At 48.6% G+C, this 16,462-nt stretch overlaps 2 protein-coding genes across 4 annotated transcripts in view; both read left to right on the top strand.

Annotated features, from left to right (window-relative positions):
• The window catches only part of SEPTIN5 (septin 5), a 43,185-nt gene extending 36,593 nt beyond the window's left edge, over positions 1 to 6,592 (top strand). For all 3 annotated transcript variants that reach the window (XM_068157297.1, XM_068157295.1, XM_068157296.1), the window contains 4 exons: positions 583 to 679; positions 1,205 to 1,340; positions 2,659 to 2,761; positions 3,095 to 6,592. In XM_068157297.1, coding sequence (XP_068013398.1) covers positions 583 to 679; positions 1,205 to 1,340; positions 2,659 to 2,761; positions 3,095 to 3,151 — 393 coding nt within the window. In that variant the 3' untranslated portion in view covers positions 3,152 to 6,592. The remainder of the gene's footprint in view (positions 1 to 582; positions 680 to 1,204; positions 1,341 to 2,658; positions 2,762 to 3,094) is intronic.
• Positions 6,593 to 6,689: 97 nt separating this feature from the next.
• On the top strand, positions 6,690 to 10,644 carry GP1BB (glycoprotein Ib platelet subunit beta). The gene is made up of 2 exons (XM_068157303.1): positions 6,690 to 8,342; positions 9,039 to 10,644. The coding sequence occupies exon 2, from the start codon at positions 9,195 to 9,197 to the stop codon at positions 9,744 to 9,746; it is 552 nt and encodes a 183-aa protein (XP_068013404.1). The 5' UTR covers positions 6,690 to 8,342; positions 9,039 to 9,194; the 3' UTR covers positions 9,747 to 10,644.
• Positions 10,645 to 16,462: the final 5,818 nt, after the last annotated feature.

Below are 16,462 nucleotides of genomic sequence, written 5' to 3' on the forward strand. Positions count from 1 at the left end.
TGCCATCAGCAAGGACAAGACATTCATGAGTTACGAGGCACCACTGTGGCATGAATTGCACAGGGGAAGACAATGTGGTCACATAGGCCTGTCCAGAGGCTCCAACAACCCAGGCCTCACCCTCTTCCAGGCTGAGCCAGACCTGTGTGTGCATGCAGTATGGCCTTCTTTCTTCTGTCAGAGAGCTGCATTGGGCTTTTATTCCTTCTGAGCAGCAGGGAGCATAGCCTGTACATCCCTGCCTGGGCAAGATCTTGGTGAACACTGTCCCACTTGCTCAGTGTCACAGCCTCTCTGCTCTGGCTTCTTTGTAGAAAAAGGGATGCAGGCACCTGCAGAGGCACAGTTTCCCTCAGGATGGCTGAGAAGGTCAGGCTGGGAATCAGGCTGCCAGCAGACCCCAGTGCCTTAGGCTTTTCTCTGCAACTGCATTGTGGTGTCCTGTGCTGTGGCATGTGTGGATGTCCCTGTGCCTATCCTACCAGCACCTTCCTGTTCTACTCTGCCTGAGCTTGGCCTTTGGAGGAGGGTTCTGTGTGCAGCCCCAGGCTGAGCTGGGCCCAGCAATGCCTCTCATTGCAGGAGAGTGCTCCCTTTGCAGTCATCGGCAGTAACACTGTGGTGGAGGCAAAAGGCCAGCGGGTCCGGGGACGGCTCTACCCCTGGGGCATTGTAGAGGGTAAGTGTGGTGCTGGGAGCTGGCACTGGGAGCAAGAGGCAGGCAGCCATGGGGAAAGGACAGGTAGGGAGGGTTGAGAGGAGAGAGCTTACCTCTGCACAGCTGTGACTGACTCTACCACCTCTGGCACATGGCAGGGCACAAGGTAGGATAGAGACAGAGGCACTGGGACTGGCTCAGGAGGTCTGTACTGGGGGCATAACAGTCAGCCAGCCTCTGAAGCCATGGCAGGCTGAAGAGAGGCTCTAGTGTGAATGGAAGAATGCACTTGGATTGGGGCTTCTTAAGAGGGGATGGTGGGCATTGCCAGTCTATTTTCTAGGAAGAAACCATTGCCCTCAGCCAAACTGAATCATAAACCGTCTTGCACCTGTGCCAGGGCCAGGGGGAGAGGCCTGAGCAGTAATGGGGAAGAGTGGAGGGAGGATAAGGAAAGGAGTCCTGGGTGGGAGAGTTTTAGTCCAGTGTGGGTAGTGGGAGGGCCGCTGAGGTGTGACGTCCAAGCACTCTCCTGTGGCTCTGCAGTGGAGAACCAGGCACACTGCGACTTCGTGAAGCTGCGCAACATGCTGATCCGGACACACATGCACGACCTGAAGGATGTCACTTGTGATGTCCACTACGAGAACTACCGAGCTCAGTGCATCCAGCAAATGACCAGGTGAGTCCTCAACCAGGTCAGGGATGTCAGTCTCTGGAGCAGCTCATCAGTCAAGAGGCTGTGGGTCTGCTGGAGACGTGCTGGGCTGCAGCCTAGGGAATGGCACCAGGAAGTATAGCAAATCCAAAGCATGTGGCCTGAACCCCTGGTGGAGATGCCTCCTGGCTGGGGATTCTCCATGCAGATCTTGGGAAACAGGCCAGGATATTCTTTTGAAGAGGTGTTCTTAGGACTTGGTGAAATACATCCAGCCTAATAAAACAAGGGATAACTATGTCTTGGATGGGTAATAGCTGTGTGCATTCTGAAGTTCTGTCCAGATGTCAGCATGACCCTTGGGATACTGCTGTTTCTCAGACAACAGAGCCCAGGCAATCAGCCAGGCTCTTAACACATCTCCAAAGATTTCTCTGCATTGTCTTCCTGTTGCATTTGATTCTCTGTGGTTTTAGTCACAGTGATCAGAAAACAGAAGACAGTGTACACACAGACGTCTCATTCAAAATTTCTTTTCTCCTGTCTCCTTTCCACGACTGAAATACTGGTCACAAATTTTAGTTTTAACTGGGTCTTGGCTCATCTGTTTTAAACCATCCCCTTTACTTCCTGCCTGAACTGGCAGGATAGCTCTGTACTGCCACGTTGCAGAGCAGAAATGGCTGTGCTGCAGCAAGGAAGAGTCTTGCATGCGTGCAGCCGTGCAGGTTAGCGCATTCTGCTCACACACAGAGTGCATCTCGCTATCTTTGCATGGCAGACAAGCCTGCCTCTTTCAACTGTGAGAACAGCGACTCCCAAAATAACTATGTTAAATGCTAGAGATCTGTGAGGAGTGTCACAGCTGCTAGTTAGGTAGGCTGTGTAGCTATTTAAAGAAGAGCACAATGAAGAAGCAACTGCTCAGCTTAAGAAAAGCTTGTGTTTGGTACTGTTTCTCATGCCATGACTAATTCCTTGCCAGTGAACAAGTCTCCTAAAACCAGAGTGTGGCCATTCCTAGCAGCAGGATAAGGGTCCTCTAGAGAGAGGTTTTGGGAAGAGATCCCAAGCTCCAGGACTAGAATTGACTCAATAATAAGTCAAGGGTGACTCCAAGTGGTGAATGCCTGCAAGTGACATCTTGAATTCCCAGTTTCAGCCCAGGCATCTTTGGCCACTGCCACCCCTTTGGTGTAAGCCTGCTTTGGATTTTCTGTTAGCTACCTGAAAACTTCTGTTTTGAAAACTTCTGTGACCTGACCTCATTCTAATCTGAGTGCCACCAATGCCAGCCAGCCCGAACCTCAACTGACTGCACTTCTGTGCTCCTTCTTTCTAGCAAGCTGACTCAGGACAACAGGATAGAAAGCCCTATCCCTATCCTGCCTCTCCCAACACCAGACACTGAGACAGAGAAGCTGATCAAAATGAAGGATGAGGAGGTGAGATACATTTCTGCCTGGGTCTCCTTGTTGTTGGGGCTGGAGTTTCTTCAGGATTGCCCTGTAGAGGCAGTCCTGTGGCTTCCCACTCTTGCCTCCCACCATCGTGGGCTCGTGATGTGGAGGACAGGGTGTGAAAGCTTGGGGATGCTTCTGTCAGGGAAACACAGCTCCATTCCACCCTAGATACAGATGCCTCTGTGCTCAGGCAGGAGTTAATACTCTGAGGAGATCCCTTTGTTAGCTCTGAGGGACTGTCTCCAGTCCCTTGGATCACCAGCTCCACAACAGATCCCTTTTTGACTACTGCTTCTCTCTCTTTGTCTCACGTAGCTACGGCGGATGCAAGAGATGCTGCAGAAGATGCAGCAGCAGATGCAGGATCAGTGAGAGGCAGGTCCTCAGAGGACAGAGGGAATTCCCCAGTGACCATCTGAGGCCTGGCAAGAGTTGTGGACGTTTAGAAAAGGTTTCCGGTTGTATAGAGACTTGTGGGCAAGAGCTGCACCCGCACCCTCTAATTTATTAGCAGTGCTGGCTTTGTGGTCAGCTGGATTGAGGAGGAGGCTGTTCACTTAACAGTTTACTGATGTGTATTTCTTTTTTAATAATTATTCTCTCCTTTCTTTTATCTCTCTTTTTTGTTTTGTTTTGTTTTTTAAGAAGCTAGCTTGGGAAGTCTCTAAGGCATCCTAAAGAAACAAAGAAAAGAAAAAGCTCTCTTTCCCATATACTAATCTGTTGTTTGGGAATGCTCTGGTATTTAAAGTCCTGGTTTCTCTGGTGTACAAACTTGAAGACTATCTGTGTCAATGCACGTCGATGTTTACTCCCAGAGGAGGTGCTGTGCCTCCCTCCCTGTTCCCCTTGTCTGGGGCCAGCATGAGCACTGTAAAGGCAGCTGTACCCTCCTGTGAGTTTGACCAACTTGGGCTCCTCAGCCTGGGGCTGGCTCTGGCCCAGACACTTGGGGCTGGGGGTTCCTCTGTGCACTGACCTGCTCAGGGGTCCTGATGGTTGCCTGGTTTCCTGCCCAGGTTTTTCTGGGTTTTATTTTGTTTAGTTGGTTGGTTTTGGTTTTCCTATCAAGAAACTCCAGGATCTTTGCACTGAGCATCAAGGGACTGAGTCTCTTGAGGCTGGTTAGAAGAAAACATCTTCTACTGCTCTCTGTTATGTCTTTCTGGCAGAGAGGGTGAGTTGTTGACTGTTGCCTGCAAGGAGGCGATGACAGGAGTGAGCACCTTCCCAGCTGTGGTTTCCTCCCATGGCATGCTGGAGGTGTTGGTAGAGGAACCCCAGGGCCCTGCAATATCTGGGTGAAGATATCTTGTGTTTTAGTTCTGGTCATCCAGCTGCAGTGTGTCACCAGTGTCTGCTCTGAAAAGCACCACGGTAGCCAGGGTGAAGAAGAAACCCCAGGGCTGAAATCCAACCCCAAATGCAGAGCTATGCCCTACCCCCAGGCTTTGTGGTCCCATAAGTGCATTGCTTGTGCTGAGCTTCTCCTGGAGAAAGGGACAGTTTTTGTAGGTTAGTACAGGAGATCTGCAAGGCACCTTTCCAGGCAGGTGTTGGGTGAGTGTGGCAGGACCGAGCTCAGCCCAGCACACTTGGCACTTGTTCCCCTGCCCCTTTCCCTGGGATTCAGCCTTTCTCTCCCCCTCAGTCTGATGCTTTTCCTGTCTCTGTGCTGGGAAGACTGGTAGGTCTGCTGAGCAGAGATAAGAGCACTCTTTGGGCAGCAGTTTCTGTCCTGTTCTTACTTCCTGTAGTATTTTTAACTTCAGCCAGAGCAGAGCCCTGCAGTGTGATGTGCCTGGCAGGGCAGGCCTCACCAGCAACACTGCCATGCTCACAGGAAGTTGGGGCTGTTGGAAGGAAGGACACCTGGCTCTTCCCTCCAGCTCCAGGGAGTTCTGCTCCTGTGTTTCCTGGCCCGGTTCCTCTGTTCCCTTTCTCCTTTTGTATCTGCTCCTCCATCTCTGGCTTTCCCCACTAGATCTCCCTGGGTAGGAAGCACATTGTTGGCCAGGAATAACCAGGCCCTAAATTCTGTTACTAGGTCTGATTCCCCCATGGGGCTTGAGAGTCCTGATCAGGGCTTGTCCAAGTGGTGAGTAGGTTGGCTGGTTCCAGTTATTCACTGTATGGATCTTCTGCTTAGCCATTACATGGGCTGTAGAGGCATAGAAGAGACCCTGGTGCAGTGTGGAAGGATAAAGTGAGAGTGGAAGCCCCTTGGCAGAAAGGTGCAAGGTGGGCAAGAGCAGTGGCCAACAATGGTGGATTTTTTTTCTTCCGTTCTTCCCTGTTATTAGGCTCATAAGTGACAGTGGCATTGCCAGCCTAGGAAAGGGGAAGGATTCTGCTTGTCTTCACTAATGTGCAGGACCAAGGTGCTTAAGGAGGACATGCAGCCTTTCTTAGTGTGATGTGCTTACCTGAGCAGTGGGCTAGCCTGACACAGGAGCTTCCTCCAGGTTTGTTGGAGCTGGCTTGCTGCTGTTTGAAGCAGGAGGACTGATGAGTTCTCAGTGTTATCTCTGCTAGTGCAAGGGGAGACACTCTACAGTACCTGTCTACTTTTTTCTCACCATGGTCCTGTCTGTGAGGAGGATGTTCTGTTGCACATGAGCCCTGTCCAGCTGGAGCTATTCCTCTTTCAAACCAATTCATTCCTAGAAGTAAAGGAGACTTTTACCTTTTAGCATGGATATGGAAGAGCTGACAGCTTTTATCTTGGGCTGGTTGTGGAAGTGCCATGTGCTGGTGAGAGCAGGCAGGATTGCTGAGGGTGAATCTTCCCCTGTACCTCTGGGTGAGGAAATATCCATCAGCTTAGTGCTCATGGCTTCTACATCCATAGTCACAAGTCTGTCCTCTGCAGAAAGCTGAGCCAGCTGGCAAAGATGATTCCAGTTGCACTTAGTAAAAAATATACAGCAGTGAGTACCAGAGATGGCTTCTGCAGATAGGCAGTGGTACTGCTGAAATCCATGTAGGAGTTTCCCTGTCCAGAGTTTGGGGGCTTCCTGGACTGAGATTAGAGACTGACTTTGGGGAGCACTAGGGATTCAAACTCTGGTCTGGGAGATGGCATCTGTTTGTGGAAGGAGGGGTGTTGTACTGCTGCCTGGAGCTGCACAGTAAGCAGAGAAGAGACTCCAGAACAAATGTGGCTTGGCCATGTGGCTCTGGCAGTGAGAATCATGGATGGGAAAGTAATTTAACACCACCCCTCATGCTACCCTACTCAGCCTCATCTGCGACCCCAACATCCCCAGGCACATTCCCATGCATCTGCCAAGCTTTGCCCTGCTGAATGCATCGCTGCAGGGATGGTGTCCTACTCCACAGAGCTATCCCAGGCTGCAGCTGGGGCTGTCAGTACATCTTGGACCCTGTGCCTGCCTGGGGAGGGAGCCATGGCATGAACTCCTGTGCTGCTGCTGTGCTGGTCCTGCCTGTGCAGTCCTGCTGCCTCCTGCATGCCTCCCCCCCAGAGAAGGAAGGGTCCCACTCTTCATGCTCTGCAATGGTGTTCCCTGCTCCTCCTCACCAACTCCGCTGTGCTTTAACGCTGGCTTGCTCTTGCCATGCAACTTCCTCACCCCCTGTTCCTTTCCTAGGCTGTTTCCTGTCCATCTGTTGGGTCATTATAATATATATATTTTTGGGGGGTAAATTTCTGTTTGAACATTTTGTCATTGTGAACAAAGAAAAATGAAACCTTTTAAAACATATCCATTTTATTAAATGATTATTGTTATTATTATTAATGTTTACTACCTGAATTGATCAGTGAAATAAATACATGCAAAACCCCAACCTCTTTCTGTTTAATTTCCAGTCCCCTCAGCCAGCATTGCTGATACATTGAGCAGAAGAGAGTGAAACTGACCCTGTTTCTCCTTTTATCTGATTCTATGGGTCCAGGCTCCAGGCAGGGCCTCCTGCATGGGATTTCTGGCCTGTTTACATCAGAAGTTAGACAAGATGATCTTGAAATTCTTCTGTCTTTAAGCTTCCCCTAGGAGCAGTGTCTAAGTCAGGTATGGGCAGCTGAGCAGGATCCAGTCCCAGGAAATCCATTTTGTACGTAACCAAAGGAGCACTGCTGAGTCTGTGCTGCATGCAGAGCCAAAAGGGGTCTGACTCTAGATTCAGCTCCATGCCACACCTGGCTTGACTACCTGCTTCTGGATAAAGGTGGCACCAAGTGAATGAGATGAGGTAAGTTTGCAGAGCAAATTTACCCTGTGGTAGTCAAGCTGTGCCCAAATGGGAAGCAGGCCCTGCAGGAAAAACTGGGTTGGTTTGTTAGCTTGAGAGTTGTTTCCCACTCTGCCTGCCTGCTCCAATGAAACAAATGGAATGATCTGTTCCAGCTTTCTAGTAATGTAAATCTCAATTGCCTTATTTAGAGCATGAGAGATTTTTTTTCCTATGGTTAAGGCCAAATTCTGCTGTTGTTTATACCCTAGATTATCTTGACATAAGCACATTCAGGACATTCATTGGTTTTGCTCTGTACAAGGTAATGGAGAGTTTGGCCCCATGGGGCAATGGTTGCAGTTGTGGTGGCCTTACTCTAAGGAGTGCTACCAATGCCTAAGGTCAGGGTGATGGCAAAAAAATGTCTGTGAAGGTACAGTGGCCTTGAGAAGACAAGATTCTGCCTAAATGTAGTTGTGACCCTTGGACTTAACCTGTTCCAGTATTTGTTTAACGTAACTTCCCAATAAAAGATGTGGTCAATCTTTTTCAGTAACTGCAAGCTGCACTTGTCGAGAGCTGCCAGCTCACTTGGCTATCAAAAGAGCAGTCCTTTGGAGCAACCTTTTTCCCAATCTGTTGTCCTTCCTGTGAAGCTATTACTTTGATGTAGACCACGAAACACCAAGAGTTCTATGTTAACAATAATGAGAGGACGCAAGTGCCAGGAAGGTTTTTCCTCTCGGTTTGGCTATTGACACCAGTGTGGTCACTGGAAGTCCATTTCTCTCAGCAGATCTTCCGCTGATAATTAAGAGTAGATTTGTGTTACTGCTGCAAGGGAAACCTCAGGGTCAGCACACTGCAAAGGGCTAAGTTTCACCACTCTGCCAAATACAGTCTTACTGATGAGGTGGGAAACCAAAGGCCACAGTGCTCAGGGAGTGTGGTACAAACCAGTCACATCACCTTCCAGGTTGAAGTGCATTTTGAGTCACTACTTTGCAGTTGAGGCTTTGAAATGTTTCTGTTGGGCTGAGCATGTGGGCCCAGAATCACAGTTATCAGTGCTGTCAGCATCTCTCCAGCAAACATGTTCTTGTGAGCAGTGCCAGCTCCTATTTCTTGGAAGACTTGCTCAGTGAAGCCCCAGCTTCCGGTGACATGCAGCAAACTTGCAGGAAGGCCTCATGTGGGAGGCGTCCCTGGGATGAGGCTGACCCTTATCTTGCCAGCCAGCTGCAAGAGGATTATCCAGGAGCTCAGCTATGCAGCTGCAAACACTCTTGCAGTGGCTGAACTGCCTTGAGACTTTCCTCTTGTGCTGTAAAGCCAGCAAGAAAGCAAGGACTGAACTACTCTGGTAAGTCAACAGAGCTGCCTTCTGGTCTTTGTTTTTTTTCTTTTCATTTGGTTGGTATTGCACAGGAAAGCACTGTGGGAGGTGTATGTAGTTGTTCTCCTAGAGAAGTTACAGCCGCTCGTGCTCAGTGATGGCATGAGACTGCAGGACGAAGAGAGTCCATTGACCCATGTCTGCTGGCATGGTCACAGCTCCAGAAGGAGATTATTCACCTGCAGGAGCAATATCTAGCACGAAAAACTCTTCTGATGTCTAGCCTCAGTGGTCAGCACCCTCTTCACTGGCCAAGAACTGTTTGTCACTTCTTTTCAAAACTGAAAATGCTGCTTTTCATTTGTGGTAACAGTACATTTATTTCTGAATCTCCTCTTGTAGTTTGCATGAACAAAGCTTTGCTCATGAATGCAATTCAGAGCTATGATAAGGCATGAGCAGTTTCATATTCTAATTTTTGATTCCTTGACACAAATTCCCTTGGCTAGCCTAGTAATGTGCCCCCAGTAATACTGAAAATACAGGCAGCTCCTGTACACTGCTGAGGACTGGTGAAAATGGATTTGATGGCTGCAGCTAAGCCTCCCAGTAGCCATCTGTTCATATCCCACCTCAAATCCATGGTTGGAAGACCTGGAACACTCTCTTTCCTGTAATGAGTCCCTATTTGTACACCACTTCTTTTAACTCTGTTCTTTCCAGAGTTCTCCCATCTCCTGTGAAGGACAGCAAAGTTACCCAGCTTTAGAAACTCATCCTCAGAACAAAGCAACGAAAGACCTGGGCTGTGGTGTCTGTCCTAGAGTGCGTGTGGTGTCTACTTACCCAGTCTCACCAGGGGAGCATTTACAAGTGAAGATGAATGGTGAAATTCTCTTCTTGTCCCTCCTTGGCTTCCTCCCACTTGTGATACCCACATGCCCTGTGCCATGTAAGTGTGCTACCAACATTATTGACTGCACATCAAAAGACCTCACTGTAGCAAAACTACCAGTTGCTTTCCGTCCTTCAGCTGAAGTTATCCACCTTGGTTACAACAAGCTCACCTCTATTCCCAATGGGCTCTTTGACAACCTAAGGAGCCTTCAAATAGTCTACTTGCAGGGCAACCCTTGGGAGTGCAACTGTGACATCCTCTACTTGCATTCCTGGCTCCAGTGGCAGCAGAACCGGACCTTATACAGGGATGTGAGATGTACGTCCCCAGCTCACCTTCAGGATCGTGTCATTGCCTATCTGACAGAAGATGAGATCATCTCCACATGCCAGTACTGGTACTGCAGCCTGGCTCTCCTCTCTCAGCTCTGCCTCTTCATTCTCCTTTTCCTCCAAGGTATCTTGGTGATCTTCATCATTGTCTATCTGCAGAAATTTCGGAGAATGACAGCTGAAGCCCGGAGCACCACCTAGGATCTACACCAGCGTGTAGATACCTGGGTATCTTCTTCAAGAAGTCCCTACAACAGTGATTAACATCACAAGACTGAAGGCCCTTCTTCTTCTTGGGTGATTCTGTGCTGAGGTCATGTGGCTTGTGATATTCAGAGGGGCCAGTTCACTGCAGCATCTAATCTGACTGCAGTCTGAAACAGGACTTGAACTAATCAAACATTTGCTGTATTTCCAAAGACTTGATCTTGTGGTTTCTTTTAGTGCTTTGAATTCTGTAGCGTGATCTTGATTGCTTTGCAGAGCTGGGAGAGGTTCTAGTTTGGTAGAATAAGGAAATCAAAAACTGCACCAACCAGAAGTGACTCAAACTGCTCATGAGCTCATTAGAGGCCTGCAGTCCTGAGTCCCTTCTATGTGAAGAGTATTTCTGTCATACTTTCTGTGATGCTTCTGCTTGCATTGGGTCAGGTGAGGGTAGAGGCAGACAGTGAACACTTAAGGTACTAGACTTGAACAGTGGAGAAATAGTTTCCTTGGTGCCGCCACAGATTGCCTTAGTAACTTTGAGTGCTTCTCCTCGCCCAGTGTGTCTTTTCCAGTGTTTGGGGGGAAGGGAATGAATGTTCAAAAACCTACCCCCTTCACCCTATCTTTCTTCCTTTAAATCTGCTTGTAGTTTAATACTGACTTCCACACATACTCAGTCATAGTGGCACCCTGAATCATTATGAGAAGTTCAACCTGAAGCCAAGAGTTGTGGAGACCAGAGGCTCTTTCTGACTGCTTGTGCAGCACCTGGCACAAGAGAGCTGTTTTTCTTTGGACCTTCACAACGCAACACCCACTCACATGCCCACAGCAGGTTCTGATGTTCCTTAATTATTTTTGGAATGAAGCAAAATTGAAATAAAATAATGATGCATGATGATGTAAGTGACTTTTTTTCCTGCTCTCCATTTGGTATCATGCATGTTCCTGTGCCCCCTCACACTCTGTGCCAAGCAGAGCAAATAGTGAAGGCTGTTACCAGAGGTGCACTACAGCGTTGAGCTATCGCGCTCCACAGTGGGCTATTCCCTTCTGGCTCCATGAAGCTGCTGCTTATTTTAGTGTGATGGGAGCTGGAGGGGAAGGGTAGCTCCTGCCACAGGAACACCTGGAGGGTGATCGCCCTGACAGCTGCTGGTGAACGCCCCGGTGCTCTCGGTCCGCAAGCACTGTTCGAGGGGTCCGGTTGTCCTCAGGCTTACACACGATTGGGGCTTGGCCACGAGACTGGCCGCTCAGCTGGCGACCGAGCGCGGGGGATGGGGCAGGGGGCGAGGGACCGGACCGGCGGGAAGCGGCGCTGCCTCGCGCCGCCGCGCGCCCCCTAGCGCTCGCGCCTGGAGCTAGCGGCCCTCACCTGGAGCCCGCGCGCTCCCTCAGGCGCGAAGCTGCAGGGAACCTGTGAGGGGGAGGAAGGGAGGAGGCGGAGGAAGGCGCTGGGCTAGGCCGGGCTCGGGGGCTGCTGAGGGGAAACGGAAGGTCCTGGCGCCTCTGCCACGGATTGCTTCCCTTCGCCTCAGCTCGTCCCAAAGGTCTGTGCCAGCCCCAGAAGTGTGAAGTACTGCAGTGAAATTTCCCCTGGCACCGGGGCAGAGGCTGAGGTGGGAAAGCGAGGCCCTCTGTGTGACGTGAATCCCCTCACTGTGCCGAGAGAGGGCTGGCTACTGCGCGGGGGGACCTCGAAAGACGTTCACCTTGCTGATGTGCCTGGGCCAGCTTGATGCGAAGTGACACAGCTCTGCCTCAGGAGCCAAAGGTATTGTTCACAGCTCTGTTCCAGGAGGCCTCTTTCCTCCCTTTTCTGTCTCTGGTCTCTATTCCTCCAACACTGCCTGTGGAGGTAGCCTGCCTGGATGTTGCAGTGTAGTACCTGAGGGAATGGAGTTCCAGCCCAGATTTGTTTTTAACTCCGAGGACTGCGCCTTGCTGGGCTTCGTAGCCAATGCTGCAATTCCTCTGCAGTGTCACCAGGAGTCCTCTAGGGGAGGCACAGCTCCTCGGGGAGCCTACTCTGCCGGGATGCCCAAACTGATGTTTCTGAAGCTCCTGTTGCTATTACATCTATAATTTTAAAGTATTAGCAAGTATTTATTTGTTCATTTTTCTCTGAGGAATAATCTTGCCACAGGAATAGCATGCCCGTTTTGTGGCTTCTTGTCCCCCAGTGTTCTTTTCTCACAATCAAGATACAGATGTGTAATGAAGAAGCACAACACACTCTCTTCCCTTCACCCTTTCCCTCTCATTTCTTTAGGTCACCTATACTGTTATTTTAGCTATTTTGTGCCTGTTATTGAAGTTTTTTTTCCTTTACTGGTACGTGCAAGGAATGTAAAAGGCCCTCTGCTTTCCCAGTGCTATTGCAAAGCACGTTAGTGTGGCAGAATGAATCCCTGGGTTTGCCTGCAGATTTTTAGCTGAGTTAAGAGGATGCTGCTAATGCACTGACAAACACTGCTACAGACACAGGCTCAGTTGCTGGGAGAGGCTGGACTGGGAGCAGGCACAACCCCAGTCCTGTCACTGCGGAGCTGCCTGCCTGTCAGCACTGCCATGGAGTGCTGGAAACCCTTAGGACTCAGTGTGCCCACGAAGAGCAACTGCTGACTTGGGTTTCACTTCCCTGGGGAGGCAGGAGGGGTCATGACTCTGCGTGGTTAAGTCTTGGCACTTGAAAGGTAAAAAGCCTTTTTGGCATCATTTGCACCTGTGAAGAATGTGACCAGCCATAGCAATGTGATAATGAATTACACCAAGCGCAGAGTGATTTGTATGCCGTGGCAGCACGTTTAACCCATAAATCTAGAGCCTGCATGTCTTGGCTGCTGCTGGCTCAGAAAGCTGCACGTCACAGATGCTTACTTGCTCCACTGACCTGCAGAGGATCTGCTGTGTTGCTGCTGAAGAGAAAATTGACTTTCTTTCTGAAGGGAGTGACTGTGCAAGGCTGTGCAGTGTTTTCAAAGAGAAAGCAGTGACGGAAATATGGCAAAGATAAATGCAAGCTATTAGGTTGCTTTGAGAATAACTTCCTAGTGTCATGCCCAGTCCAACAGGATTGGGCTTCCAGGCCAGCTGGACAGGCTGCTGAATTACCAAAGGCTCAAGGTGCATCCAAGCAGGTCCTTTCTCTGAAAGATACCAGATTAAAAAACCTTGGGAAACCACACCAAATTGTGTTTGCAACCTCCAACCTGCAGAGCTCCAAACCTGGGGTGTCTAAAAAGCAGGTCAGCACTTCCTTGGTGAAGTCCCAAATGTCTGGTAGATTATGAGGGGGGAAGAAGGCACATTGATTCTTTGTTCTTTCAAATGCCCTGGGTTTTAGGTATCTGTATGGTATTGTCACCTTGGATAAGTGCCTTGAGAGTAGCAGGCTGCAGTGTTAAAGTTTGCTCTGAAGACAGGATGTACATATGTACTGTATGTTTACATAGATCTATAAATTCCTTGGAAGGATAGACCACTGCTGGAGAGCATAAGATTTAAGTGGGTTTAGTCCAAAAAAACCCAAACCAAACAAACAAAAAAATCACCCTCTTAAATCCACAAGTAATTTTCTTCCTATTTCTGTACATGTCTCATGGCCTGCTGCTGCTCTGAAATGTTTGTGACTATTGACAAGAGAATATGCTAGGAGGTATTTCCACCAGAGAGTTCTGAAATCAAAATGCCAGGAATGTCCTCTATGGCTTGCCAATGCTTTGTGTTGTGTAGCTCTGATCTACCATCCTCATGTCCAGTAGCTGATGGTCCCTTCTAAGCTGCCCTGTTGCAGTGTTTGATGACACAGCAATATCATTTTGCACGGAGGCAGCTGTGCTCATTCTGGAGCCCTTACCCGCAGTGACACGTAATTTGAGTGTGCTCGGAAGAGGGCAGCAAATAGCTTCTCATCTCCTGTTTGCTTCCACTAGTGAAATCAACGTGAGATGTGGGCCTGTGGCAAGTGTGTCTGCCCAAACAGACTGACAGTGATGCAGCAGGCATCGCTTTTGGAACCTGTGACTCCTAGTTTGAACAGTCCTGTTCTTATTGGCATTCCAAAACATCAGACTGAAACTGAGAGGAGGAAAGGGGGCATTGTGTTGCTATGACCATGATGGAAATGTGTTGGTTCTCTGTGGGGTGTTTAGTCTGAGCTTTGGAGGGCTGAAATCCAGCCCTTGGCAAGTGGTGGTGAGAGCTGTGGGTTTCTGCTGATATGCCTGTTGGAGATGGGAAGGTGCTTGGAAGATGGGTGGGGGATACATGCTCAGAGAATACCTCAGGGCTTGGTAGGATGCAAGTGCAGAACAGAACAGAGTTATGTATGTTGGTTCTGAGTCCATGGAAGAGAAAATGCAGAGGCTGAACAGTCAAACATGGAGTAAATGCCCCTGCACTGGGAGGAGCTGTGGGATCTGAAGTACTGTGAAACTGACAACACCTCTTACAAATCATAGCACTTGGCTGTCTCTCATGGGATACAGTAAGGGTTGTGCCTGTGTTTGGGGAGCCTTTCTCAGCAGGGCTTTTACCTCCAGCATTCTCAAGCTCACCAAGAGATGGTGCGGGTGCCCACACTTGCTTTACATCTCCATTACCTGATCTTTCAACACAGTGTTAGCAAGCTAATGTTTTTTGGTGTGGGTTTTTTTTTTCCCAGGATGAGACTTTCATTCCCTCCCATTGATCGTGGCTAAAGAAGAGAGCTCAAATGGAGATTTTATTCCAGGAACAATGGCCCCCTTATGTGCTGTGTTGTGATCTTTATGAATGAACCTGTTGGTGAAATCAAGGCTTTTCCCCAGGCTGTTTTGTACCTTTCTCAGGTGAATCTTCATATTAGATCAACTGCCTGGATTCCTGTGGGGAGAGAGAAGAGAGGTTAAGCATGAAATCTTTGTTCTGTGGGGACATGAGACAAAATGATTGTCAGTGAGACTTGGGTTTCATATTTAGTCTCCATAAATCCCCATGTGCTGCAGTATTGTTGCCCACGTTAAAACTTATGAAGCAGAGGCCAGCTTCCCCGCACAGCTGCACATGTTTTTCTACCTTGTAATGATTCTCTCCAGGTCCAGTCTAAAGCCTCCACCCTGGCCTGGCTGCACACGTCAAACCAAAGCTGGCATCATCCTTCTTGCCTCATCCTCAGCTCTGCTGTGCTGTTGCCTTTTCTGTTGGTACCTGCTATTCTTCCCCACCCTTCCCAGTGCTGTCAGCATTTCTCAAGATGTGCATAAAATATAGCTTGCCACTTTCCCATGTTTGGTCCTTTGCTGGCTCAGCTGCACCAAAACCATCAAACTGATTAATTTGATGATCCAGGGCAGAAGGCTTTGAAGGCAAGACATTGATGTTCTTGATCACTTTCTCTCTTCTTGTCCCCATTGCCACTCTCTGTCAAAAATGGCATTTTGATGATCCCTTTGCTGCTTTTCCTCTTTGCCTGAGATTTACAAAAGTGCAAGAAGCAATGTGTTATTTCTGTTCTGTCTGCCCTAAACAAAGCAAAACTCCCTCCAAGTGCCTGTGCCTGAATTTCAGTGTGCAAATTCCCCTACAGTGCTTCAAGTAGAGTGGTTTGCATTTGTCCATTGGCGAGTCTCGGTCTGAGCAAAAAGAAAAAGAGACAGTTGAATTTTCTGTTTCCATGTTGAGTGAATGAGGCACACAGAGAGGAGGGAAAGAAATATGCTTATATAAGATGAAGGTGGAGAGAGAGAGAATTGCACTGTCTGTAATCTGAAAATATATCATGAGATGCATTGTCATGTGTGGATCTGGGAGAAGGCTCCACTTGAAGTGGTTTGATCTGTGTGGTAGCATTCACACTCTAGGAGAAGTCACACTTTGGGTAAGTTGCTGTGTGTTGCAATAAGCCAGTGCCCTAGTTTCTGTTCTAGACATGCAGAGAAAAAAAAACAACAATGTGGAGATGTAACTGCTGAAAACATGTCTGACTTGCAGGCCGTGGAGTGAAATCCTGGCCCTGCTCCATTCTATCATTGACTTCAATAAAGCCAGGGTTCACTGAAGGAGCCTTTGGAGCATGTGCTGGGCTGTGCACACAAACTGCCAAGATGAATTTCTTATTTAATGAGATCCAACACACAGCTGTGGGGCAAGGGCACTTGGTTGTGCGTGTCTTGGTAGTGTAACCTTAGTTATGTACAGTAAGGCAAGTATTTCTAAACTCACTGAAAGCATCTGAGTCCTGTCAAAATGAGAGGAAATTTGGATTACAATTGGGCACTATAACCCCTAAAATTGTTCCAGTAGTTAATTAGCTGTGGGAAAATTAGCATGTAATTTCAATCCCTGTTTGTCTGAGAGTCTCCAGGATTCCTACCTCGCCTTGCCTTTATCTGTAGATGTCTGTGGGGCCCCATGTACTAGGCACTCTACATTCCCAGGGATGGGTAATTGTGAAATCCATGTGGGATGGGAAATTATCTCAGATGTTTCCCATCTTAGATAGGGGGGGGAAGAGTGTCTTGGAAACATCTCAGATGAAGCCCAGGGCATACAACTGGTGCATACATTTCCATGTTCACCCTCTTGCCTACTAGCAACCCACTTGAATTTCTAATTGAAAAATTACCCTAATCCAAAACCTGAAATTTAGTATTTGTTAACTGGAAAGCAGGCATCTAAATATACATTTTATATATTTTTCATATCTATGTTCCAAAAACAGA

The sequence above is a fragment of the Melanerpes formicivorus genome, unplaced genomic scaffold, assembly GCF_026170545.1.
Source record: "Melanerpes formicivorus ecotype bairdi unplaced genomic scaffold, bMelFor1.0.p_v2 SCAF_36, whole genome shotgun sequence".
In the NCBI taxonomy this organism is placed as follows: Eukaryota; Metazoa; Chordata; class Aves; order Piciformes; family Picidae; genus Melanerpes; species Melanerpes formicivorus.

What these genes read in the sequence shown, in the direction of transcription:
- GP1BB (XM_068157303.1), top strand. Translation starts at nt 9,195, where the DNA reads ATGAATGGTGAAATTCTCTTCTTGTCCCTCCTTGGCTTCCTCCCACTT.